Source organism: Buteo buteo, chromosome 10 (assembly GCF_964188355.1).
Source record: "Buteo buteo chromosome 10, bButBut1.hap1.1, whole genome shotgun sequence".
NCBI lineage: Eukaryota > Metazoa > Chordata > Aves > Accipitriformes > Accipitridae > Buteo > Buteo buteo.
Window position 1 is genome coordinate 40580593 of NC_134180.1, and position 26711 is coordinate 40607303.

The window sequence follows — 26711 nt, forward strand, 5'->3', positions numbered from 1 at the left end:
GCTGAAAATACGTAGAAGGAAAAATCAGTTGGAGACCAGTGTATTGTGAGCAATAAATATTCATAAATTTTAATGTATCTATTTTAATATACAATTAATATGTAGAAATGAAGTCCATTGACTCCAAGTACATAGCAAATATACAGATTATAGAGGGACAGATGTGTAGGGTTGTCTGGCACTGTACCATCATTTTTAACTCTTTGCAGCTCAACACAAACAGACATGCACCACCACCACCACCCCCCCCCCCCCCCCAACTTCGGCAAACTCTCCATAAACTTCCTGCTATTTATATCGTCACCATAAAATTGGCCTTGCTCTCTCTGGCTGAACTGCTACCGAGACTTACAAGGAAATCACAAGGAGTGTATGAAGTCTAGAAAGGAAACAAACAGTCATGCTGACTTTGTTAAAGCTTAGATGCACAGAGTTCAAGAAAGCTGTGTACCTTGCATAGGCATGTACAAAGGAGTTACACAGATATTTGTTCACATTTCTTGCATGATTTTTTAATGCTTTTCTCCCCTTGTAATACTTCTACTTTACAGTTGCATTTTTGTTCCAAGCCAGTGTTACTACCAGTTTCATGTTATCCACTTTAAAATCAGCACTGTACTCATTGCAGAGCTGTAAAAAAAATCTGTATTCCAGTGGATGTGTAATCAGCTGTGATAACACAAAGCACTGATAAAAGATTTTGTAGTGATACTATCTAACATTCTTTTTGTTATACAAGACTTAGCAAATTGTACAGTTTGCTAAAAGTTCTCAAATTAAGATTTTATTCAAATTGAGCCAAGTTGTAAAATGTTAAAGCTCAGGAGTTCTAAAACTCTTCAACTGCAAGTTGATTGGCATTGTAATTTTGAGCTCTGTTCATAGCTTTAGGCATTTTCAATTCAGGCACTTTGTATGAAGATAAGTTACAGAAAAATGCAGCATGAAAGAGTCTAGCAAGTATACAGTGTAAAACTAGCCTTCTAAGCGCTGGCACATCAAATCACTTGGCCGTGCCAAGTATTGCTGAGTCCTGCTTCAGCCTTTGTCAGCAGCAGAATGACAAATCCATCATACGCTGCCCCAAATCAAAGAGAGGCCTGTCATCGCTTGATGAAGTTTGACCAAGGAATCCAAGTTTGAGTCAGTTAGGACTCTGACAGCATGCTCTGAGCTGCAGACCTTGCCATATTTACCCCATTAGATGCAATTTGCTGACAAGTATTTATCATGCAAATTAGAAGAAGGGAAACAACCACCATGTCATCAGCTGTTCCAAGTGTCCTACAGAGAGGCCCAGGCTTCATGTCAAATGGAGAAGACAAACATATGATTGTTCCGAAGGAGCAAACAGCAACTCTTAGGAAAAAAACCCATACAAGACCACCCCAGGTGAAGATTCCTCGCAAGGCAAGAGTCAGGAATAACAGCATGTCGTAAAGGTAATCTGCAAACTAAATATTCAGATGAGTTACATTATTTTGCACTCTGATGCATGCAGTTCTTTCAATTCAGTGTGTCTCTTAAGCACTTCTAGATTCAAATCTCTTGAATGCAGAAACTTTCTATGCTGTCCAAATCCACCTATGCTGTTCAATTATTTTGCAGTATCTAGAGGCACACTTCTAAAAGGAATCCCTGCTCCCCCAGTACTTTGAAAAGAAAGTATTATGCTTGACATTGAATCCTTTTGGAAACTGGGCCTTAATGGCTGCACTGAGTATATGCCTGTCTTTAAAATCTGGCATCAAGTGCAGGCTGTGAATGCTTGAAAATAAGGCCTCAAGTCTCACCTTGGTGTGGACAAGAACCATAGGACTGAGTGATTATTCCTCTTCATTAATGCTAGTTTGTTGGGTTGAAAAATAATATTCTCCCCAGTGCTTAGTTTAGTCCATAGATTGAAACAGACTCCACAGTCCTTCTAGGCCCCCTACCAGGATGTGACAGGAGAGGAAGATTTGCTTTGGTGATATCCTACACCCTGTCAAGAATGGGCCTCGCTTGTGCCTTCAGCCCTCATCTTTCACATCATTTCCACTGCCTGTCACGCCTCTGTACCAGCTGGGATTCCAGCTTTAAGAAAGTGCAGAGCCAGTGTGGACTGTTTGAATTTGGCAATACCTGGGGAAAAAAACAGCTGCTTTCTAAACCGGAATCTGATTTGAAATTTTAACAGCCAAGTTAAAATCCTGCAGTTCAAATCTGAGTTCATATTTGAAAATTCCGGCCCGACCATCTCTAGTTCTGCTTTGCTTTCTGTACTTCGTCTCACACTGCTGTCTCCTCCCTGCCAGGATGACTGCAGAAGGACTCCTCTGAGCTAGGAACTCCGAGAAGCACCTTTACCAGAAGGTGCTGGACCCAGCACTGTGATATCGCCAGTAAGTGCATGGAGAGGTAATTCACATGATGATACAAACTAGTTCTCATTGCTGGGTCTCTTTCAATCCTCTATGTGTTATGTACTACTAACTAGGTAAAGGTAGATTTGTAAATACTTACGGGTCGAGGTTGCCCCGAGAAATGCTTGTTGTAATCTCTAATGTCATGTACAATTTGTTTACTTGGCTTATCTTGTTGCTTTTCACAAGAGATGTTATCCAGAAGAACCACCTTCGAAAAGAAGATCAGCATTAGCACAGAGTATTTTAATCTTCCGTATAAAGGACAGCGTTCAGTAATATGTGTCTCTTCATAGTCTTTCTCTCACAACTGGACCTTTGTCCAGCTCCGGCAGTTCCACAGCAGCAAGAACATTTTCCTTTTATAACCTGCATCCAACCTTCCAGTACAACAGGCAGCCTCTGACCAGGGTCATATGAGATTAGGAACTTCCATATTGCTTTTTATGGTATGTTATCCCAGAGATTCAATAAACTATACAAAAGTAAAATGCTGGAGGCCTGTTTAATATTTCACAGAGTTGCCTGATGTGACGTGTCAAATGATAAATGTGAATGGCTGCAGGGTCATTTGAGTCTAAGTGGGTTTTGAAATGCTGTGGAAAATTGGAGGATAAATAAAGTTGATCCTAAGAGCTCAAGCTTGTAATTTTGTATGTATCATAATGCAGAAGGATGTAAGTTTTACCTTTTGTCTGCAGAGAGGGCAGGTTATTGCTGCTAACCAGGGACTATGTTTCCAGTACATGATCAGACAGGAACCTAAAAAAAAAAAAAAAAAGAGAGAGAAATTAAGATACATGAAATATATTAGAGGATATTTAATGTTTACAAGTTATCGGAATTAATAAACCCCCTTTCTACAATGGACTATGAAAATGAATGTAATTCTTTGCTTTCATTTTAATACATGGTTTTACTCTGCAAAGTGACTGTGCAAAAACGCAGCCTTAGCTTTTCTACACTGGTATATACAGAGATACATGGACCTCCGAAGGGAGGCTTTGATTCAGTTTCTTTTCCTGTGCATAGCATCTTATTCTTGAAGCTCCCCTGACTGTGGTTGAAGCACTTGGGAATACAGGCACCCTTGAGAGTGCAGTGCTGGCTGCTGTGGACGAAAGCAGTGCAGCTGCAAAAAGATGGAGTTCTTCCAGAGCTAGTATGGCTTTTCAGGATTAGGAGGGCCGGTTATCCCAAATAAACCAACATGTACAGCCAAGGGACAGCCTGGTGATGCAGATTCCTGGTGGCACAATGTATATCTTGCTGATGAAGTATCATACATGGGGCTATTCTGTCTGTTTGCTCCCCCCGCTTACTGTATTTCAACTCTGTTACCCTTCTGGGAACTGTGTAGCTCTGGAAGAGTGAGTTGCTGCATTCTTTTTGATTCTTCTTACCCAGACAACTTCTAACTAATTTCCAGATAGAACATACGAAGGTCTCAGGTGTGAAAGAGGGCAGAGTCTCAGGACAATAAGATTAGACTGCACGTATAACTGACAGCAGTGGTTAACATACGTGAATGTCAGTGCTGGCACTAACAGCAAAAACAGCAAAGCATAAATAGCATCTAATCAGAAGCAGCACAGCCTGACTTTCAGCTCCCGGGCACAGTGTGCAGTGTGACAGGTCAGGAGAAAAAATATCTCTCAACATTTAAACTGATCAAATTTGACAAGGACCCCAGTGAAAACAGAAGCAGAACGCTGTGCTGCCATTTTGATGGAATTGTTTTATTGAATTGAACAATGCTCTTTGTTCTTAAAAATAACCAGCAAGTAGTTTCTCGTAAGTAGTATTATGACAAGAATTGTTCAGGAGCCCTCAGTGCAGGGTTTTTCTGTACCCAGACTTTTTCTGTTGTCATTAAAAAGGGGAATATTGCAGAAACGGTGTTTGAAATAAAGTACAAAAACGTTCATGATGCTATCAGTTACATCTTACATACTAGGACTAGGGATGTTAAATTTGGCCCAAAGATACATGACCCTTGCTCCCACTTGTGCTTTTTTACTTTTGTTTTCATTTGAGTGGAGGGTTTTTCTTTATGACTCTTCTATTTTGTTTGCATATACAGACCAGTTGGCTGGGCACATGGCTGTGTTTACATCTAAATCCCCATGCAGTATGTATAAACTCGGTCTGGCAGCCAGCTTCCAGCTTTCGCTTGAACTCTTGCATTCGACAAACCTCACGCCTGACTTCAGGAACCGCTTTGACCCACTGGGTCCAGATCCTGCATCGTGATCCACGCGGCTGTACTGCTGTGCCTGTGCTCTGTCCCAGTGATGCCAATGGGGCACTGATGGATCCCACAGTTCTTCAAGGGCTTTCAAAAAAGAACCCCGTGGAAATTAAAATTTGCTGCATGCAGAATCCTTTGTTTAGTGGAACAGGAAAGGAAGGACTCCTCTGAAGTTGACCTATTTGTGCTTCGGTGCATTTTTCATAAAATAGACAAAATCCTGTTTTAATCTATCCTGCTACACAACCTTCTGAGGGAGTCTGTAGGTTTCTCTAAAATACCTCTGTGGTTATTGTTAATTAGAAAAAAATAATATTGCTCAAGGATCGCTTTTCAGTTGAACTTCCTGAACATATGGTTCAAACTGAAGCTGAAAAGGAAAACTTCAGGACAAACTGTATGAATTACTACTAATAATAAAATCAGACATTTTTTATAAGTCCACATTAATCTTCTTTAAAAGCTCTGGGTTGACCACATTTTTTAAATAAAACTTTTACCAGAGCGGAATTTATTAAGAGAGCTCAGCATTGCCTTAGCTCTGTTCCACAGGGCATCAAGAGAAGTTTTATTACTGATTTCAGTCACAACAGACTTAGATCTACAGAGAATGGTTTTGATAAGCCCAATGTAAAGTTTTATTGGTTTAAGACATGAAAAACAGACATGTTACAGAGGCCGCTTCTACTATATAAATATAGTCATAACATATATAATGCATTGCACTGGAATCTGTGCTTCAGAGCGTAAATGATGATGTACTTGAGGAAAGTAAAGCCTAGCTAAATATATACAGCTAACGATAACAATATATACCAAGCCTGTCTATGGTACTTCTCCTCTGCAGATCTTAAAATAAAATAAAGTCCATATCATGATGTCATATTCACAGATGGAAAAGGGAAAATTAACCAGGCCAGAGAAAGAGGAAAGTTGATGATCTTTGTTGTTATGTCTATCTTTGTAGTTGAAACTATAACTACTGTGACATTATTTGAAACACATTTTGAGGCCATATGCGTAGTGTTTATCCTGGAGTGAGTTATATCCTTTTCCTGTATGTTACAAAACAGTGTTATAAAAACATGAAACAACCTCAAGTATTAAATGGTGTCAGTCATGAGGTAGATGAGCCCTACAAAGTGTCCCTAGCTGTTGGTGATCCACTGATTTGTTGTGGTTTCAGAGGATGCAGATAGTGGCAGTGGTGATGAGGAGTTGTGCTGTGTGAGCATCATTTCAGTCTAGAGAAGAATGACACTTCCTAAAGATAAAAATTTGCTTTTATTGCACCAGCATTAACAACACAGTCCCTTGTTCTTATTTATGCTTGGGTGTTTTTAGAACAGTCTTACATGGTGAAAAAAGTGTAAATATAACTTGCACTTGCTTTAAGGTCTCTGTAAATTGCCAGAGCAGTGGAAAGGAGCTTTATGGTTCTGACCAGTGTCTTCTGATGTGTCTTGCTGTTGCAGTACCAGACAGTCCTGCCTCCAGCTACCTGCCTGCCCCCCTGCCAGAGATTACTGACCTCATGCTGCACAGTAGCCCTGAAGTACCTTCATGGGCAGTTTCAGCCTCACCAGGTGATCAACTCCAGTTCTCTTCTGCCACCCCTGCTATGGGGATGACAGCATTCAGCAAGGAACCTGATAAGCAGCTGGGGCAGTGAGGTTGTAAACTTCACATGTAAATTCACTGGACAATATCTCTCAGAGGTCTGAGAGAAACAACGTTCAGTCCAAGTACGCTGGCGGCCTTATCCTGCTGCCTGTCAAAGCGGGTGCGAAGCTCACGCTGGCTCTAGCGCTGCAGAACGTGGGCCTTAAAAATCCTGAAATCCCCTTTACAAATTCAATTATGAACATAACTCCCTCCACTATTCTTTGCTTCATCCTTGTATTCCCTTTGAAAAATTATTTAAATTTTGTAATCCTAACCATACGGCTTAGCAGCCTCAAAGAAGGCATTTAGCAGACACATTTATCTAGAGAATTATGGTTTTACTTAGATTACCCAGTGACTATAGATGTACTTGGGGAGGACAGGAGACCATACCACGGGCAGCCTCAACAGAAGGATCCCCTAAATTTGGATCTGTCCCTTTCCTGTTAAGACGGATCCTGGACTGGAATAAACAGTTACTGAGCATGCATCGTGATGCGATGTCTTTGAACATTTTTCCCCTGTATGACCACACAGGTTTATTAAAAAAACAATAAACAGATTAAAAGAAGGTTTATGCATGACTAGAAACTCACTTTTAACATTGTTTAACATGTAACTTCCACTAATTTGTTTGTTTGTTTGTTTAGAAAGCTTTTACAGGACTACAAGCCAATATAATTGTGCCTTCTTGCTCTAGATCACTTCTGCTTTATTTTAGGCAAGTGTTTCACCTGGGAAGCAAGTCTGTGGAACAGAATCAGACCTAAGTCCAGTATGTCTTACTCCTGATTTTCACCAATATAAATACAATCAGAATTAATTTTATGGGATAGCTGGATTTTTATGCTGTTGATTAAAAAGACAAGCTGTCTTCCCAGAAGTGAGTTCAGGCTTGAAGGTAAGACTTCATGTTTGTTACACCTTGAGATTTCACAATCACAAACTGTATGATTATTAGGCTGTTGGCTTTTATAATGGGGGTTTTTTTTGCATAGCTGAATACAAATAGTGTGATTTTTCTGATGCATTTTACCCATTCCATGAGTTTATGTTGTAATTTAACAGTATCCTGTGAGATGATCTATTACTTCTTGTTGTCCTAAGACTTGGGCATTTCAAAAGTGAGCAAATAAAAATACTGTCACTAATTTTTTGGGAGAATGTAAAGACGGGACTTCTCCTGCTTCTAGTGAAAGCACTTACTAGAAAGCACTAATTCCATGGAGAAGGGCTTAGTCCTGGTTCTTACATAGGACTTGAGATTTCTGTAAGAAGATTTCTGTATAAGCACTGCACTGTCTGCACTGTCAGTCCAGAAAACTTACCACAGAATACATGTCCACAGTTGGTTTGTACTGGGAGAGTAGCTGTCTGGAGACAGATGGGGCAGCTGAAGTCACTGTGATTACTAGGTTGCCAAATTTGGAGTGATTCCTGGAAGAGAAGTAGTACAGAGTCTTCAGTAAATTAGTACTTTGATTGACATATTCAGTTCATTAATAATAATTTACTATGATTAGCAGAGAGTCACAGAAACTAAGTATAGATGTCACGCGTAACTAATTGTTACGTCAGCAGATAATGAAAATTAGGCACAAAGAAATGAAGCGCATTGTGTAATCCTACAGAAAGGACCAGTGTCAGAGGTAAGATCATGATGCCATGTTTCTGCTTCCAGTGATATATCCACACACCACTGGATAATATTTATGTTTTGAAAGCCAGTCGAGTTTGCACCACTGGCTTGTCTAGCTGTCATTATTAGTCAGACAGCACCCGAAGTCCTCAGTAGCTTTTGGATCTTTTTCCTCCTCCTTTGTAGTCATGTCTATCACTTAAATGTGCTGAAATAAAGAGTCGTGTGTTCTCTGCTTTCCTTGGGTGGCAGAATGGTATCCTTAGTGTGTACCATAGGCTATGTAACAAAAAGACTCCTTTATTTAAGTAAAAAGATTGCTTCCAAACAGTCCTTCCCTTTGCTTAGCAAACTCTATAATTAAGAATAATAATGAGCTTTGTTTTTAGAGCGGGAAGATAAGAATTCTGTAAGCCTCTGAAATGCTAAAGAGGCATTTTGAAATCCAGAGTGTATTATCATATTTCTGGAGGGAAAAGGCTGAAGGATGTACGTTGGTCTTCCAATCTTTGCTAAATCATTGCCTGTAAGCAGTAAAAGTCTATTTGGCAATATATTCATCTATGCCGGGATTGTTTGATACAGTGAGAGATAAAATAGCCATTCTTACTTGATATTGATTCCTTACCGCATTGAAAGTTTTTGCTACCTTTATTATGACACATTAGCTAGTCTGTAATGGATGATGGACCTGCCTACTTTGTCTTAGCACACCATGGAGAAACTTACACTTGACTATTTGTTTGATTGCCATAACCACAATGAGATCAGTGTTTGAAGAAAATTTAGTAATAGTGTGGTTAGTGTTCGTCCTTTCTTGAGATAAAGTTATTTCAACGTTTCTGTCAGTTCCAGAACCAGAGGGGCACTTTGGAAATTGGGAGGGAGATTCCAAGGAAGTTCCTTCACTTTAAGGCAGAGTTTTGAAAGTTATTGACTGTCCTCCACTGCCTACGCGTGTTTAGCGAGGTTCAACAGGAGATGGCGTCAATTACAGTTTTATTTTGTATTTTGACTGAAAAATTGTGAACTTCACATGTTTCTTAATGACCACAGAGGCCCAGCATTATATGAAATGGGTATTATTTTTCCATTACTGAAGTAAGGCATTCAGATGCATGATGGCGTACTTTGGGATTACAGTATTGCTGTATGCTTGCTGTCCCTTCTTGCCCAATTTGGATTGTTTATTTGCTTTTCAGATACGTGATTGGTACCTGTCTACATGACAGATCAATGAATACACTTCGAAGTACTTGACCTATTTATAGAAGTTTTTATAAAGAGAAAATTGAATAGATTCTGTATTTGGCATGTCAAATATTGGACAATCCAGAGTGACTGTGAAGATTCAAACTCATTTGACAACAGGCAAAGATTTTATTTAAGTAATTACTTTTTCTAATGTATTAATTCCAAGCAAGCAAGAGAGAGGTCGTCATGTAGGTCTGCCAAATGAGTGTTCAAGAAACCCGATCTCTTGCCAGAGCCATGTCTAAAATGACAAGTTCACCAAAATAGTTATTTTAAATCAGCACCTTTAATACCAGTCTTTCCTTGCTATAATGAGGATCTGTAAATAAGAACTGGAGGGTTTAGAACAATATGCCATAACTACTGGAAAAAGTCTTTCTCCTTTACTGTTTGTGGAGTTGTAAATGTATTTGTTTCTGATTCTCAACAGAAAAATTTCAGATGCTGAAGGCATTTACATTGTTTTCAGATTTTCCTCTCTATGCACTGATAAGATTATCTCCTGCTGAGATAAGAACCCCACAATAGCCCAGCAAAGCTGGGATGACTAGTTGTGAATAACTAAAACACAACAATGATCAGATTCAAGTCCAGTGCACTGACAGGTGAACTCCAGGCGAGCAGGTTTTAACAGAATGCTACCTAAAATTCATATGGCACATCGCATTCCTGTATTTTGACTTCCCATGCAGTACTGATGGGGTATTTGCAGATTCAGAAGAGCATTATTTCAACTGATAAAAGCTGTAATAGTTTTCATCAGCAGAGGAACTGCCCCAGAGCAGTTGTGTTTACAAACATTGCATACATGACATAAGCTGATTAGGTATCTACTCTTTATTTTTGCAGAGTAATAACACACACATTTCTTTAGCTTTGTCTCATACAACAAAGGGAACCAAATGTGTTTCTGATTATGCAACAGATACCGAGTCAAGGGAAACCCAGCATTCCCAGACCATAACCGATGGAAATTATGAAAAGCTCTCTTGCCCTTTGCAACCTCAAGCAGTTGAAACTGCTCGTGTATTTTGTATTAGAATGTGTTGTACAATAATTAACTTACTATATGACTCCTAGGGGACAAATGATTATAGTTTTTTTCCGGATGACTCATCTTCTGCTGACTTACATGAGCAAGTCTGCAGAAACAGAGTTTGTGCTGTTCAGAAAATAGGAAAATTGAATGTTGCTGTGTTGCCGTATGATACCAGTTCTGGCTGCTGAGGTAAGCTACCACGTGAAGGGGCTGGAAACTCGTCAGCTGAGTGCAAGTTCCTGTTGGGACCCTGAAAATGCTCAAGCTCTGCTCTCAGAGCATTTGAGTTAGTTAGAGTTAGGACTATGAATGAGAGCAAAGAACCAGGCAATGATCCTGTACTAATGACACTAGGTGAAGAATATGTGCATGTATACAATGAAGAAAAATCATTCAAACCTAGTACCGTGAAACAGCATTTTTTATTTTCTTGCAGTCTCTCTCTTACTGAATGAAGCAAGGTGGGAAACTTGACCAGCTCTTGCAGTATGACTAACAGGTGGCAGATTCAGAGGAAAAAAAATAGGCAGTTCTTTACATACACAGTTAAGCAGCGGACGTTCTTATGGATGCTCGAAATTTTTGAGTTCAACGGGTACTGGGCATCAAGTACTACAAAATGCAAAGGTAGTACCTCTGACTGAGGAAGTTCCTGAACCATAAATCGCTAGAGAATGAAAGTGTATTCCAGGGAAGCATCATTAATGTTTCCTTATTCTTCTGTAGCCATCCATTGCTGCAGAGAGGGCAAGATGGCCTTGGTTTGACCTGCTATAGCCATTCTGACATTAATAGAGCATCTGGGGGAAAAAGACACTTGGGGTCACCTTCAGCAAAGATATCAGTGGCTTAGTCTTGGCCCGAGTAGATAGGCTAGGACAAACATGCCAAATCTTTCATTTATTTTTAAGAGATTATGTGCACATAATCAAATTTCTGATTTATTGAGTTCAAGCACTCAAAATGGTGTTCGAGTTGGCTTTATCCTGGTTATAAGGGGACCGCCCAGCTGGATCTGATAGAAGGAGAAGACAGATGATATCTGACATAGCTACAAGTCTGCCAGAATTAATTTACTCCTTCCAAAATCTTGAGCCAGCCTTTGAACATTTGAACTAGCAGATTGAATTGGAGATTGAAGTAGTGATTATGGCAGTTAGTATTTTGTGGCATGAGGCTTTGAGTTTTTGATGTCATTAAACAGTCTTAACAAAATATTTAGTGTGAATTTTTGCCTAAAATGACAGTTTAGGGAGCTTCCTCTCATAGAGCAGTTCTACATGTAATAATTACAAACAGCACAATTAAAATTGTCATTCCTGTTAACACTTTAGGCTGGAAACTTTGAGAGTGCCCATAAAAGCTACTATTTCATGGCCTTGTATTTGGATCTTGGTGCCTGTCTCACCCTTGAAAATCCCAGGCCTGGATAATGCCATACTGATACTGTAAAGCAGCTTTGATGAATAAAAAGGGGACTATGGAAGTAATTTTCCAGGTAGCATACTGAAATTAGGCTCCTCTGCCAGAAACATCTCTGCTACAGGAGAAGTGGGGCAAACTTGCACCATTTGTCACCAGAAGCATCATGTTCTAGTTACTTGATTAGCTGCAGTCAAATTAGGGAGTGTCACAAAGTTAGCACAGAAAATCAAGTTTAGAAGTTCCTTCGGGATTCATGCTGCTCACGCTGGTGAGGCTTGAAATGAGTCTCAAGAGACAAGCCAAGAGACAGAGGGAAGCTGAAGAATTCCTCATACTTTACTACCACAGAACTCCTGTTGTGTTATATGGAGGAAGATAGCCAAATTAAGATTTTCTGTACAATTTTCTTAATACTATTTTGAACACCTAATGTTAGCTTTGGTCTAAGATTCATCATTAAAAAGCCTAAAATACTGGTGTTTCTAACCCATATGTTCTTGGGAATCATGCTACAGCCAGAATGGGACAGTAAAATGTATAGTCCAGTAGAAGTCAATTTACTTCATTTGGAGGAAATGAAAAAAAAAAATCACCAAAACCAAACCCCAAAGTTCAGAAGCAAATTATTCTGAAAAACAGACTTAGAATCCAAAGATCCAGAGAAAGCCTTTAACTCTGCCGCCTCAAATTTTAAGTGCCACCATACCTATCTTTTGGGTATCTCCCCCACCATGAATTCCCTAGTCCAGAGTTAGACTCCTGAGCACCTTACACAGCACAGAGAGAGACTGAGACACATACGGATTATACCTACATCACCCCGGCCAAGTACTGGAGGTGCCTACCGCTAGCCAACAGTAATATTAAACACATAGGTTACATCTCAACTCTCACCATTGGCAAGGAAGACCCCATTGTGTTGCAAAGCTGGGGGACCCAGCATCCTCTCAAGTACACAGGAGTATTCTTTGAAAGAACGGGGCAGGGCTTAGCATTTTGAAGGAGTGGCACTGGTCACCTTTTAAACAACTCTCAGTGGTGAAAGCCTGCACCCACACAGGGAACGCTGGTGTAATGCTTTCACTGACCAAAGAGATTCAACCCCTGTGTCCAGTGAGAAAGCTCTCATCACCGCACCAATGGGCACCATTGGCAGTTCTCACCAGACCACGCACCTAAATTAGAGAATGGACTTAGTGACTCCCTCTGTAAAAAGTACTGAGCAAAAATGAACATTTTCATGAACTAGCAAGAAGATAGTAAGTTGAATGTACTGTGACATACATGCTCCTGTGTGACAGAAATGGCTTTTGAAGACTTACATTAAGATTATATATACAAGGGGTTGCAATGGATGACGATGTACACTGCTTCATGTCAAATTTTAAATTTGCTGCTTGGCAAAGACCATGGGATGTTTATATGTTTATTTTAAAATACAGTTTTAAGTTTTTCTAAAATCAGGTCCTTATGTTTATATTCCTTTCTCAGTGAGCACCACAGGTGTTGCTTGCTTTTGGGGTCAGATTTGCGAAACAATTCTCTGTGTAGGTACCTCATCAGGGGCCAGGCTTTGAAACTGTTCAAGCCCACAAGTTCCTTATGTGACAGTCAGATTTTTGAGAAAAAGGAGATGATCTCAAATCTGGACACATCTTTTGGCCTAAAATGAAAGCTGAGCATTTCTGAAAATAATTCTAGTAGAACTCTGCAAAATCAAGCCTATTGTACTAAAATGCAGCCACTAGATTTGATATGTTTTTAATACTTGCATGCAAGAGAAAGGCGTGGAGTAGTGATCCGATTGTTGATTACGAAGCCAGACGCTCCTGGGTATAAACCTTTATCTCTGTGACACAGCTCAGCTCACAACATCTTTCAGTTTTACCACAAGGAAATCTAGTTGTAAAGCAACAGTGATGAGTCCATTCTCATCAACATGTCTGAAGAGAAGGAATTAAAGTCTAAAAAGCACTTAGCAGATTCAAGTGCTAACAAACATTTATTCATTTTTCCATGAACATGTGCCATTAGTTAGAAAATAGACCTTGCTTCGAGGCTTAAACTTGTTAGGAAGGCATGATACTGTGTGACCTCTTGGTCAGATTCCTTTGATAGGTGAGGAGCTGCTTCATGGCTCAATTACAAGGCCAATTAAGATGATCAGGGAGGATACGCTGGACAGCTCATTATCTGACCATACATATTTAACCTAATCACAAGCAAATTAAAAATATGACATATTTTAAAGGGAAGAATTGATTCATGCAGATTTTCCAACAGTAATCTAATGATTAAAAGTATAAATAAATACTTTAATTATTTATTCATAATCATTCTAATGAACACTTCCTACCGTGATTCAGAAGACCTACATAAAGTTGGGCTTACCATTCCTCTTTCCAGAAATGTCTGAGAGGGGCTGAGTATGTTACACCCACTGACAATGTTGGTGTGGAATCATTCATTAAGGCCAGCTATGTGTCTTTGTCAATTATTAACTTAGTTGCCTAATGGCAAGGGTCTGTCAGATTTTCTGAATTACAGTTATGAAAGAAACGTGTGTGTGGGGTCCCCTCAAATAAAGCATATCTGCTAAAAAAGCAGAGGACTCCTGGGAAAAAAAACAACAGTCCTCCCTTTCTAAAACATCTAAATACATCTTCTCCCCTGCAAAAGATGTTTAACATAATTGATAAGATACCTGAACCTAATAAAAAAATTGCATTACTATTTTTAAATATTAACTTGATCAAGGGCACACTGCAAGTATTTTGATCACCTGGTAGAGTAGCAGCTTATCAGTACTGTTGTGAAACAGGCTTAAAACTTGCCAGACACTTGTGATACTTTGGAATTGTGTAACTGCAGAATTAGACTGTGTAACACAGTATCATCCAATTATCAAGTAAAGTGTAGAATTTAAGCAGAAAGTCTAACATGCTAAAATAATTTTAATCGATGGACATACATACTTCATAGGGTATTTATTCTTTTCATGCTCTCTGGTCCTTAAGAAAGCCTTGATTTCTGTAAAGATGTTCTCCAATTTAATGCAGCAAAATTAAGAAGGAAACCTGTAAAGGGCTTGGCTTTGTGCAGTGTTAACCGTCCTGATCCTGATTCAACAAGGCATTGAAGCACATGCCTAATTTTCAGCCCTCAGGTAACACATAACCTCTTACGGAGGGATGGAGTGGGAGTCAGTAATATTGGAATAGAAATACACTTAGCACAAAAATAATGCCCCTGGCATTCCTGCTGAAGCACTGATAAGCTAAACAAAGCACTTTCCAAAGACTAATAACCGGATGGGATTTGTAGCATAAACAATGCTCCTTGTTAGTCACCAGTCCCCAGGGCATCTTCCTCACTTTGTTACGGATAAATTGGCAACAAATGAAATACTGTATGTGATTTCCTGCCCTGGGTATGCATATGTGCTCGCATGCCAGTGTGATAGCTGTCATTTATTATTTATCCAAGTATGTATACAAATCTACAGTGTGATTTAATTACTTATTAAAGGTGCCAGACTGACAGATGCAGAAGCTGGAGCCGTTTCTTTATCCAGAGAACTGACACAGTGTAAGCAGTAGCATCCTCTCCAGGCTGTTCTAGTAAAATGCTTCACCCCGACGGACTCCCCAAATATCTGAGCATAGCACTTTCTCTCCAGCTTTTTCCCAGCTACTCAGCTCAACATGTTAAATTCATAAAGGCTGCTAACAAAGATGTCAGTTATTCCTGTGATTTTTAGACAGGAATGTTTATGTACTGGAAAATTGGTTTGAACGCATTACATCTATTTTAGCTAGGCCACTCAAGCATTTGATGAGTACTAACTCAAAAAAGGATTTGAATGGTTTTAATACAGAGGTGAAACCCCCTCTAACTAAATAATAGCAAAAAGATTATAGACGTTTTGTAAAGGTGAAATGAGCCCAGAAGATTTCCTTCTACTTGCCAGGGGCTGTATGCATAGTGCTATGGCTCTTTTGCAGTCACTTACACGCTTACCTAACAGACACGCTAGTCTTGGAAACTGGATGCTAAATTCTGCATTGCTTCAATAAGCAGGATTTTGGTTTCATTTTTTATGTCACTCTAAACCTATTATTGCTCAGTTACCATTACAGTTCAAAGCACTTCCCCCTGCCCCCAGGCACAGCTAGATGCAGGACAGCAGGGAATCTGCAGTCTTCTGGCACTTTCATCAGGGCCCAGTCTGTAATGGGGAAACCGAGGTTTTGTTAGGCTTAACTCAATGAATTTGACCATACCTGTTCGCCAGAGAAAGACTGTTAAATAATAGCAAGGTTCCCTCCACATATCTCCAGAATATTTTGAGAAAGATAACGGACACAAGAAAATCTACCTTAAACTTACGTGAATCTATAATTAAATCAGTAAAACCATGATTGCCCAAGGCCAGCCATTCCTATTGCCATGCTAACTTTTGTGGTCCCAGTACATGCCTGAAAGTTGCAACCCTAGATCCATTTTGTCTAATTGTAGGCTGGGCTTTTTTTGTGCAAGGTCTTTGGCCGAGGCCTTAAAGCACAACTGCAGTGCAAGTAATACTGTTTACTGATAATAAGCTTGTCATTTTGGCTTTGGAGTTTGAGCTGGCAAACACTTTCGTGCCTGAGTTATTTTGCATAGTTGAATAGTCCCATCAAAGCCGCCAACAGGTCTGTTCATGCCAACCACTTGTATTATTGCGTTATTAATTCCCATTTTTACAAATGAAGTTTCTTATTCTATTCCACAGAAGCCTACCTAATCAAAAATTGGGCCTGAGAAGCATAAAGATGAGATTGAGAAGTATGAAGATGTGAAATAACACTTCTGGCAGTGTTTCGGAGCAGGGCCTTTTAATGGCATTTGACACAAACCGGGGTTTTTGGCTGAGATGGAGTTTTTTATTACACACTCTCAGTGTGTCCCAGCTGTGACCCAATTCCATCCTGGGAGGTAAGAGTGGTGGCTGCTGGCTGCCGGATATGTAGGCAGGCTTCACAGTGTTCTGCTAAAATGAGGAGCTAAGCTATCAGAACTGCTGTGACCCTGGTTCCTATGCAAGAGCAAGACATGTCAGACCAGCTGTCAGTGAAGAGCATCAGGAAAGCAAGAGAGAAATCTCTTTAAATGGAAACCTAAGTGAATGGCTAGTAAAATCAGACAATTGTAACTTTTATCTTAAAAAATGATCCAAGTGCAAAATGTAAGTTTGTTAGAAATGCCAGTAAAAATAATTGTAACCTCCCTGGCACTGCTTAGAGCGAACAATCTGTTAAAAAGAGGTTCGCCCCCCCTGCTGTAGGGGTTAGCGTTCACTCTTTGGATTATGCTCTATCAAGAGAACATTAAAATGTGGAAGAAAAGGTGTTCGAAATTTTTAGGCAAATTGAAGCTTATTTTCAAAGGAAAAAAAAGAAAAATGGCATTGATATAAAAATTAGGAGAAATCTGAACTCAATTTTGACAGGTGCATGCTAACTTGCTTATTTAATATATAAATGTTGCGGTGAGTATCAGAACAATTCATCTTATGCTTTACATACCTATAGCTATCCTACTCTGTTTAGCTATTGTTGGGTTTTAGACTTTCTGTGTTATTTAATAGCAAGTGATAACTATGACATTTTCACCAAGTGTTTCTATGTTTGAACACAGACTTTTCTTCTTCAACTAGGGAGTACTATTTGAATACTCCATTTAAAAACATGTCTTCTCATAATTTTTCACACCAACTTTTAGATCTTGAGAAAGGAATACTCTTTAATAACTTAGCTGTTAATTTTCCACTTAAAAATAATGAACAAGTTATTAACATTTTATTCAGTGAATCTTCTATACTGATGATAATGTTTCTGAATAATAAGATAATGTTATATAAGAGGTACAATGGAACATAAGAGTTTTGAAAATTGTTCTGTGTTTAGAGAGATTAGAGATATTACCAGAATTAGTTTCTCTGTGCAAGACTACATACCAGTACCCTGGCACAGAATCAACCTAAAGGGATTACTTCTTTTTGGAAATTAAGTTTGTGATTTCCCTGTTCCTGAAAAAACACATGCTCATGAGCTTACCCACGGAGTACTCCCAGACTGTGGTGAAAACTGGAGGTATGTGGTGCACAATATGAAATAAGTGCAAGGATATTCTCCGGATCAGAATCTACAAACCGAATGGTCTCGTTGGGACACAAAACCACCTGCCAAACGGGTGCCTTAGAAGTCACAACATTGCCCTGCCTTTTCAAGGCACCTGTGGAAACAGGCTTTGAAAGTGTGAATGTGGATGTGTTTGTGACAAATATGTCTCTGTCATAGCTCACATCCCAGTACTGACTTTTTTTTACAGGCACCAACTGAAATTGTATCTGAGAAATTTAATACATGTGAACTTGTAAAGCCAGGAGCTGCTACCATGACAGTGCAAACAGTTCCATGATGTCAATTAATGTCAGCTAGCTAATACTGGAATTGCCAAAGCCCACTTTCACTTGTGACCTTGTTCACTGAAAGAAAGATAAGAGTACTTAAATAGAAGTGCAGATATCTGTGAGAAAGTAAACAAAAAGCCAGAAATAGAAAAGCACAGATATGAGATTGACAAATGTTAGGGAAATGACTGAGGCAGCAAGACAGCATGCTAGGAGGGAAGGTGACAGTGACAAAGTGAGGTCTTGCTGAAGAAAAATGATGTTGTAAAGGTGTAAATATTTTATCCAGCTCAAGTCATAAAAGTTCCTGATTCTGAGATGTTTCCCTCAGATAATCGAGGTACATCATTCCTTAAAGGTGTTAACCATTTATTCTCCTGCTGTATGAAGCCAAAAGGTACAATTACAAAGATCTGGTCACAGTGTTTTTTATAAATGTAGGTAGTTAGATTGCCACCTCTCACCTGCTTTGTTTCCAGTATAGCTTTTTATAGAATTTAATGAGATACCATGACTTTTGTATCTGTGGCATTATTTCCATCTTTTCTCTACCCGCCCCCCCGCCAATGGGAATTATGTTATGCTAAAGCAGCGATAGTCTATCATTCTCTGCATTCATCTTTTCTGGTTCTTTAAGGAGTGACCAGGTAAGGTAGTCCTCATACAGTCTATCTTGTCTTTTTCTTTTTGACCCTACAAAGTGAATTTCCTTTCCCCAGGAGCATTTAGAGGCAGTGGACTGCTCAGAAACACTCACATACACAATTTAAAAAGAAGCCACATCTCGACAAAGCCTGTGGCTCTGAAGAGGACTAAGGCAAGTAACTTAACAATTGCTTCAAGTCCAACTACCCTCTCTGTCCAGTCAGCTCCTTTCCCCTTCTCTTCTTTCTCTAATAAAAGATAAAAAACTGTCTACAGGGATTGTACCAGGTTTTGTTTATTTGTCTTACACATGAGATTAACAGTAGAGTCCTATTGCAATTTAGTATTCTCTGTAATAAAATGTGATCTGCATAGCTCATGTTAGCAATATTGTTAAAGTAACATCTGTTTTGGTTTATCAATGCCTACTTCACTGACATATGATAAACTGTAATATTTGTAAAAGTACTTGCTATTTTTTTCTGAAACTACTATAATAAACTAAATATTATTATTCTGTGTAACAGGTGTAGATGCATTAGTACTCTGCATACACACTCACTGTATCACATGGGCTAAGATAACTATACCTGAAAGTTTGTAACTAAGGACCCCAGAAATTACTCCAGTCAAAACTAAAGTCATTGTAAAACAGACTAGAAATGCCAGTCCAAGCCTTCATAGTTTTAATGAGATGACTAGTTCTTACCACCATTAAGTCTGTGGGGATCAAAGAAAATGCTCACTGAGTTAAGATGTGCTAAGTGTAAAGAACAGCATAAATGGCTCAGGAATTCCAAGAATGCCACTGGCTTAAACAGTCTTTTATTAAAAGCAAGTGTTCTCATAGTTGAATGACTTCCAAGAAGGGCCTCAAGTGATGAAAGTATTTCCATCTAATGTGAAAATACTTGAAAGATGCTTATTCCATGTGAAAATATTTCCACCTTTCAGAAAAGCCTGAATACAAGACTCCTTTCATGAATATACTCCCGTACAAGGTATTCATTTTCAGAATTAATATACAAAATATCCAGAATTCCTACTATTTTGATAATAGATTATAATGACTTTCATCTCCTCTAACAGCCAGACAAAATATTTCAGAGTATTTTACAAAATAGAGACTTCAGTTACGTAGTGAAAAATTTTACATTCATCATCATGACATTGCTCCCATTTCCCTGAGGGCATAACTGACCCAGAAAGTACCGCAGAGCACGTTCAGAGAAAAAGCAATGGGATCTCCTTCAAACACAGCACAGCACAGTAGTCAGTCTTGTTGGCTAACTGTGCCATACAGACACACCCTATATACCCTGTATCTTCCTACTCCCCTCTTACCTAAAACACCAGTAACAGTACCTCCTGCCCTCACCAAAAATCATACAAGAGCATAGACCAGAAGCGCTGTGAAATGGTCAGCTACCCCAGTGGTATTTCAGCCATCAGGACTGTCTCTTTTTACTGTTTCTGGTTTTATCCTTTCTTTCCATCTCCTCAAGCTGTTTATCTCAGATAGAAGTAAGGATGTAAACCAGCATCATGTGCCCAAACAGCTCCTTTTCAGATCACAGTAAGGTTTTCTCTGTACCTCGACCACTCCCTGCTCTGGGAGTCACTACTCTGGTAAAATGCAATTCACTGCGAGATTGGAAAACAATAACGAAATAAGCCATTCCCCTGTTTTTACACATGAATGGAGTAAGCAAGTGATTGGTATGACTTTCACAGCTGACGCAGGTCTCTTGGGTAACTTTCTGAGGAGCTGTCAGGCCCTGGGGGTACAGCAGTAATCACAAGACTCTGAGTGCTGACTGCCAGTGACCTGCAGTTTTTGGAAGCCCGGTCCATCTCTTGTGCAATCAGGAAAAACAAACCAGCTGGAGACCAGCAAGGTACTGATAATCTTCAGCCAGTCAGATAACGTGAGTTTGCAGTTGTGGTTTTTTTAATTCATATTTAATGATTTTTAGGTGTTCAGTTATGCTGAATATTTGATTATAACAACTTCTAAATTGGCCACATTCAGGGAACAGACAGATAGCCAATGGCTTTTTTCATGAAAAGACACTAATTTCCAATACACATAGAGCTTGATTCAAAAGGAATTGGGAGTGTACATGCCAGGAAGATGTAAGAGATTATGAGAGGACATGAAGGGACGTGGCCTGGGGAATACAGCAGGTATCAAAACAGTTTGTATTGTGTAATAATTAACTGCACACAGTTTGGCAATTGGTTAGTTTCTAGTTTCTGATTCTGAAAAATTCAAATACGCCCCAGGGCCACAGAACATCATAAAGCTTATTTGATGCTTTTAAAGCTTTTGAAAGATGCTTGGGAAGTGCTGATTTCCATAAACCGTATCAGGCTACTAAATAGGACTGAAAAGCTGCAGATTATTTTTCATGTCATGTATTCCAAGAGTGAGAAATGTGCATGTTACATAACTAACCACCAAGTGTCACTGTTTGGTACTTTTACATTCTGACGTCTTTGTTCCCAAGTGCTTAGAAAATCCCTTTCAGTTGCAGTCCTGTAAATGAGGATTTTCCAACAAGAATAAGAGTATTTTTAAACTACAAGAGACATGCATATCCGCCAGACAAGGTACAGGAAACTCAAGTGTCTGGATATGTGGCTTTCTTGAGCAAGCCACCAAGTAATGTCTGAACTAAATATTGTTCCTGTTACTGGATATAATAATGTAAGTCCCACTGAAAATAAAAAAAAAACTTTAGGAATTGGATTTTAAGCCTAGCAATTTAATGCCAAATGCCATTCTTTTTTGAAGAAAAAAAAGTCTTTTTTTAAGAAAGGCAGACAACCCTTACTGATAGTCAGATACTTTGTCAAGAAGGCAAAGGATGCACTATCAAAAAGAGGGAGCACATTTCAAATAAGTTCCTATTGTGAGAAGTAATTTAACCCGACTTTAAAATGGAGTAACAGCGGACTTTAGACATCAGGAGATTGAACCGCAGTCCTGGTGTGAGGTGCCAAGCTAGTCCTCCCTGTTTCTAGAATGTTAATATAGGTCATAATCTTTGATTGGCACAAAATCAGAATTTGCGGACACATATTCATGTGAACTGCAGCTCATGAGGAAATTTCCAACCAGGCTTAGAAAATAAAAAATAAAACAAACTACCTCACTCTACATAACTTATATAACTTCCCTTTGTTACTACTTCTTCTGCCCCACAGCTGAACTCTTAAGCACAGCTTGCCAGTGCTGTGGTGTTCCTGATGTGCCCCTGTGTAGCTGCAACTTGAAAGATGTAAAATAGCTGCACATATTTCCACATGTATTTGTGTTGTAGTTCTCTGTAGAATTTGGTACACCGTAAGCATAATGTTCCTTAGAAAGATCCTTGCTGTGTGCTAATACTGGTTTATCTGGGTGAGCACTCAGTCGTTCAGAGTCAGCCATCTGACACGGATGCAACACCCAGGAGTGTATGGGTGAGCCAATCTCTTCTAACGTAATCCCGGATTACCAAACCTGTACAGCCTGCCTTGTCTTTTACACGAGTGCCTCTCCCCCAGATCTCAGCCAAGCTCCCTGCACTATTGACAGTCTGTAACACCCTTCCAGCATAGCCATCCCTTATGAATAATAATTTCTAGATGCTTTTGAATGAGGAGCAACCCTGAAACAGGGGTACTGGCCTGCTTGTGGAAAACTGTTCTCTGCAGGATTTTTTGCATGTATGGAAGATGACCCCACTGAAACAGAGTATGTTGTCAGGGCCCCAAGTACACAAATAGACCTCAGCAGCCTCAGTCGGTTCCTCCATCCACACCCTCTGCCCGTGGGCCACTCTATTTAAGCTCAGCCCTAGGCCTTCAGCCGAGTCACAGCCGTGCCTGTGCCTGGCCGGGGACTCCACTGATCTGGACTGTGACCTGTGGACTGAATTCCCAGCTTGACCTCAGAACTGTCTTGTCACTGTGCACCTGCCCGGTTAATCATGGGACTGTGCCTGACTCTGGTTACCCTCGCTCAGCCTGACCCTGACCAGCAGGTTGCCTTTCGGGCTCTACCTTGTACTTACCTCATCACCATGAACTTGCCCGATCATCTGAACTCGCGGTTGAACATCCCTGGACCTGCCCTGCTTGCCTTGCTCGGGCACTGTGGGATGGATGAGGCCTGGGCTGGTGAAGCCCTTGCACTGCTGGCTGCATTCCTGCTCTTGGCTCCATGTTCCCTGGTAAGCGGCTGGCTTTTGCTGCTCCCTGGTTTATGTAGCATAAACCTAGGAAAAAAGGAATTGCCTGTAGAAACTGTATAAAGCAAGCATGTGAGAGGTTGCATCTGCAGAGAAAAAGCATATGAAATCAAGAAGGTGAAATGCAGAATTATATGTTTCTGTGAAATGGGTCATAGGAAACTGGGTAAAAGTTGGTAGGAAGTGACAGGTGCTAGGATGTGATACTTCCTGAGAAGGGAAAGGACATAAAACTATAGAAAGGAGAAATGGTAAGCAAATGAAGAGGGGTAAAAGAAAAATTAACAAAAGCTAGTAGAAATTATAAAAGAGCAAAAATACTAAAAAACTAAAATGGGCATGTTCAACAGTACAAATCCTAGCATAGAACTCTGTGGGATTTTACTGCAAAAACCTTTTATTCCTTATTCTGTGTTTAATAAGGATTTCTGATAATCTTCCATGGCAACCAAATCTCTTGAAGAACCTTTGGTGCAGGAAACAAGTCAAAGGGTTTCCAGAAATCCAAGTCCTCTCTCCAGCCTTTATCAATTCTGGACAGCACTATGAGGGGAAATAGTCATGTAAATACTGTCCACGTCATCCACCACAATTTTAATCTCTGTGAGTCAAAGTAGAATCAGCAACAGAAAATTAAAGCTTGTATCTTAAAGTAGGACAGCCAAAAGGGAAAAGCACACGATGCCTATAAGAGCTCTTATACAAGTTATTTAGTCCCCTCTTGGGCTGAACTTAACACTGCTGTGTTTAATGCCATCCTGCACTTTCCAGTAACAACAGGCAATGTAAGAATCTTCATAAAACAGAATCAGCTCACAAAAAATAACAGTTCAAATCCATTAGTAAAAGAGGCTGTTGGAGAGAAAAGTTACTGAAGTTCTTGTGGTGAAAGAGCAGAGGGACAGAGCGAGCGCATCTTCTTAGTGTAAGGTACTTAAGATTTTTCTATGGAGTGTCTGAGGCAGGGTATTATAGAAGACAAGATCCTGAACCAGGCATACCCAAGATCTGATCAGATAAGATAAGTTTTTCCTATGAAACAAATATAGTAGAGGAAAGCAAGTGAAAGAATTCTGGTGTGGTTTTTTTTTTTCTGAGACAAAAAAGATCAAACAAAAAAGTACTCCTGCAATTTAGGTATCATGTAGTGAAATACGCAAGATGAAAAGAATGTCCACGGTGCCTGTCTGGTGGTGTTCGACGTACTGTGCAGGCAGTCATTACAGGGCTGCCTGCGGAGAGTTGGCAGCGAGCCCCGCGCACTGCCAGGTGGATGACAGACTCGCTGGGGAGGAGCAGTTCAGCAGTACCCCTCCAGCCGTCAGGCCTCCTTCACCCCCCTCGCTGGTGGGGTGAAGACTGCCACTCGTGAGACACTGGAAGCTGGTGGGTTTTGGGTAGTACTAACAACAGCCTCTGAGGCCGAGGGGAAAAAAAATAAGGCAATATAAATTAAAAAGAGGTAAAACCGCTGTAGCCCTTCTCAATCCCACCTGTGCTGCTGGGCTGGGGCATGTTGCCCCACCTCCTGGAGAAGGGTTAAAACAGTTGCTCTTCAGCCTCGTGCTTATGCACTTTCCATCCTTCGCCACCCCAAAAGAAGGAATCGATATTTTTCTTATTTAACAATGGTATTTTTAAAGCAATTCTGTACCCTGCTCTGAAAGCAACATTTGTGGCTGGTAGAGGCACACTGACCTACCTACGCCTCGGGCACAGCTAAGTCTGAACCACGCCAGCAGCTCTCCACCCCGTGACCTCCACGGCCCGTCCGTCCCGGCCTACGGCGGCGGCCGCGACAGCCGACGGGCAGCCGGGGCCCGGGCCGCCAGATCGGGAGGAGGCAGCGGCCGCCATGTTGGGACGGAGCGGCCCCTCCTGCGACAGGCTGGTAGCCCCGGAGGGAAGGTACGGGCTGCACCCGCTGGCTCCCCGGCCCACGGTTCACCCCGGGGGTAGGTGACACGCTCCCGCTTCGCCCACACACCCCGTCCCGCAGCCCACACGGAGCCGCGGCGGCGGCGCGGGCGGCTGAGGAGAAGCGACGCCGAGGGACACCGCCCCGCCCCTCACGCGTGCTCCGCCCGTGATTGGCGCGAAGAGCTACACCTCCTCCCCTGTGATTGGCCGCACGCGGTGCCACTCCCGCCGCTCGAAGGCATGGGCGGGCGCTGACGTATACGTCCTGACAACACCTCCCCTCCCTCCCTCCCTCTCCGCGCGGCGCGGGCTGCTCCGTTACGTCACGTCAGCTGCGCGCTGTTCTGGGCGTAAGCGCGCTCGGTGCAGCGGGTGCTTACGCAGCCGCCCTGCGCGGGGGGCGGCCGGCGGGAGGGCGGGAGGCAGAGGTGGCCGCCATGGAGGCGAAGCCGGCGGACCTCCTGCTGTGTGACAGCCTCATCCTCTGGGTGAGTGTGCGGTGAGGGGGGGGGGGGCCGTCCTACCTGCGCTCGACGCGGCGCCGCCGCCGTCCCCCGGGGGTCTCCCGAGGAGGGCGGCGGGGCGGGTGTGTGTGTGTGTGTGGGGGGGGGAGTTTTTCCTGTCAGACCCGCGGCGGCACCTCACCTGTTGGCCCCGCCGCCGTTGCCGTGCGTGACGGGGGGCGGCCGCCGCCCCTCAGCCGGGCTTTGGCGGGACGGAGCTCTCCTCAGCCCGGCGAGGCGGGGGTGGCGGGGAGCAGCCCGCCCGGGGGGGGGAGCTCCTGTCAGGCGGTCTGAGGGGCGGGAGGGCTGCCCGGGCGGCAAGAGGGGGGGAACGGGAGGCGGTTGGGGTACGAGCGTGGCTGCGGTAGTGGGGCCTGCGTGAGAAACGGGGCGGTTTTCGCAGCCGGTGAAATGTTCTGGCGAACAGCCTTCAAGTGTAGATGTGGTCGTTTGAATGTCCTGTAGGCCCAGGTAGTGGTTCTGCAGCCGTGGCTTCGGTGTGGAAGCTGCTCGGTAATTAACAGTAATAATAAAAGTATGCAATTAATTTGAATTGAGTTGGCAGGAGCAGAAACCTCAGAACATCACATACCAGCTTTCAGTCGGTTAAAGCGTTTATTAGTCGGGCGCAGCACACCTGAATAAGTGGTGTTGCCTACGCGAGGAGCACGAGCACATATTTAGAATCACAAAGTCGTTTAGGTTGGAAAAGACCTTTAAGATCATAGAGTCCGACTGTATTTGTTCAGCTCATCAGTCGAGCTTGCTTTCTTTTTATCCCTTGTTCTTGCCAAGTTTCTTCTGCTTCCTTGTCTGTAATTCTGGTCTTGCAGATGAGGTGTTTTTGGTGAGAGTGAGCTCTGCTAAATAGAACTTTTGCATGGAATCTTGGCAGGGAAGGCCACAATTACCTGGCGTGAAGAGTTCCTCTAGAAAGAGCAGGTGTTTTGCCCATGTGAAGTGTGAATTGGGGAAAGAAGGGAGTGTTTTAGAAGCATTGTGGAGATCCAGGAATGAAACTGGCAGAAGTGATAGCAGCAGCTACCAGAGTAGGTGTTCATTTTACTTTCTACATGACAGCTTTAATGAGTTAAAGCATGTAATCAATGAAAAACAATTTCCTCCTTTTTTCCCTTCCTCCATTTTCCTTTTAGTGACCTTGTGTCCTTCCAGTGTTTTGTTGGTCTTCAGAATTTCAGTTGTCTTATGCTTACCTCTCTGGAGTTGGATATCTTTTGTCATTTAATCAATCTATACTTCTCTTTCTCTTTCT

At 41.5% G+C, this 26711-nt stretch overlaps 2 protein-coding genes across 5 annotated transcripts in view; one reads left to right on the forward strand and one right to left on the reverse strand.

Moving 5' to 3' along the window:
• Positions 1-25671, reverse strand: LOC142035275 (E3 ubiquitin-protein ligase RNF170-like). 3 transcript variants are annotated; one of them, XM_075037234.1, is made up of 6 exons: positions 25581-25671; positions 22839-23042; positions 7650-7758; positions 3094-3167; positions 2506-2616; positions 3-1454 (listed from the first exon to the last, which is right to left on the reverse strand). In XM_075037234.1, the coding sequence occupies exons 2-6, from the start codon at positions 22863-22865 to the stop codon at positions 1149-1151; spliced, it is 627 nt and encodes a 208-aa protein (XP_074893335.1). In that variant the 5' UTR covers positions 22866-23042; positions 25581-25671; the 3' UTR covers positions 3-1148. The 3 variants fall into 3 exon arrangements, with proteins under 3 accessions (XP_074893336.1, XP_074893335.1, XP_074893334.1); XM_075037233.1 differs by lacking the exon at positions 25581-25671 and adding an exon at positions 24718-25066; XM_075037235.1 differs by lacking the exon at positions 25581-25671 and having other exon boundaries at positions 1-1454; positions 22839-23021.
• Positions 25257-26711, forward strand: part of HOOK1 (hook microtubule tethering protein 1) — a 29797-nt gene continuing 28342 nt past the window's right edge. The window contains exon 1 of one of the 2 annotated variants that reach the window (XM_075037232.1): positions 25257-25423. In XM_075037232.1, coding sequence (XP_074893333.1) covers positions 25373-25423 — 51 coding nt within the window. In that variant the 5' untranslated portion in view covers positions 25257-25372. The remainder of the gene's footprint in view (positions 25424-26711) is intronic. The other variant, XM_075037231.1, reaches the window with a different exon arrangement.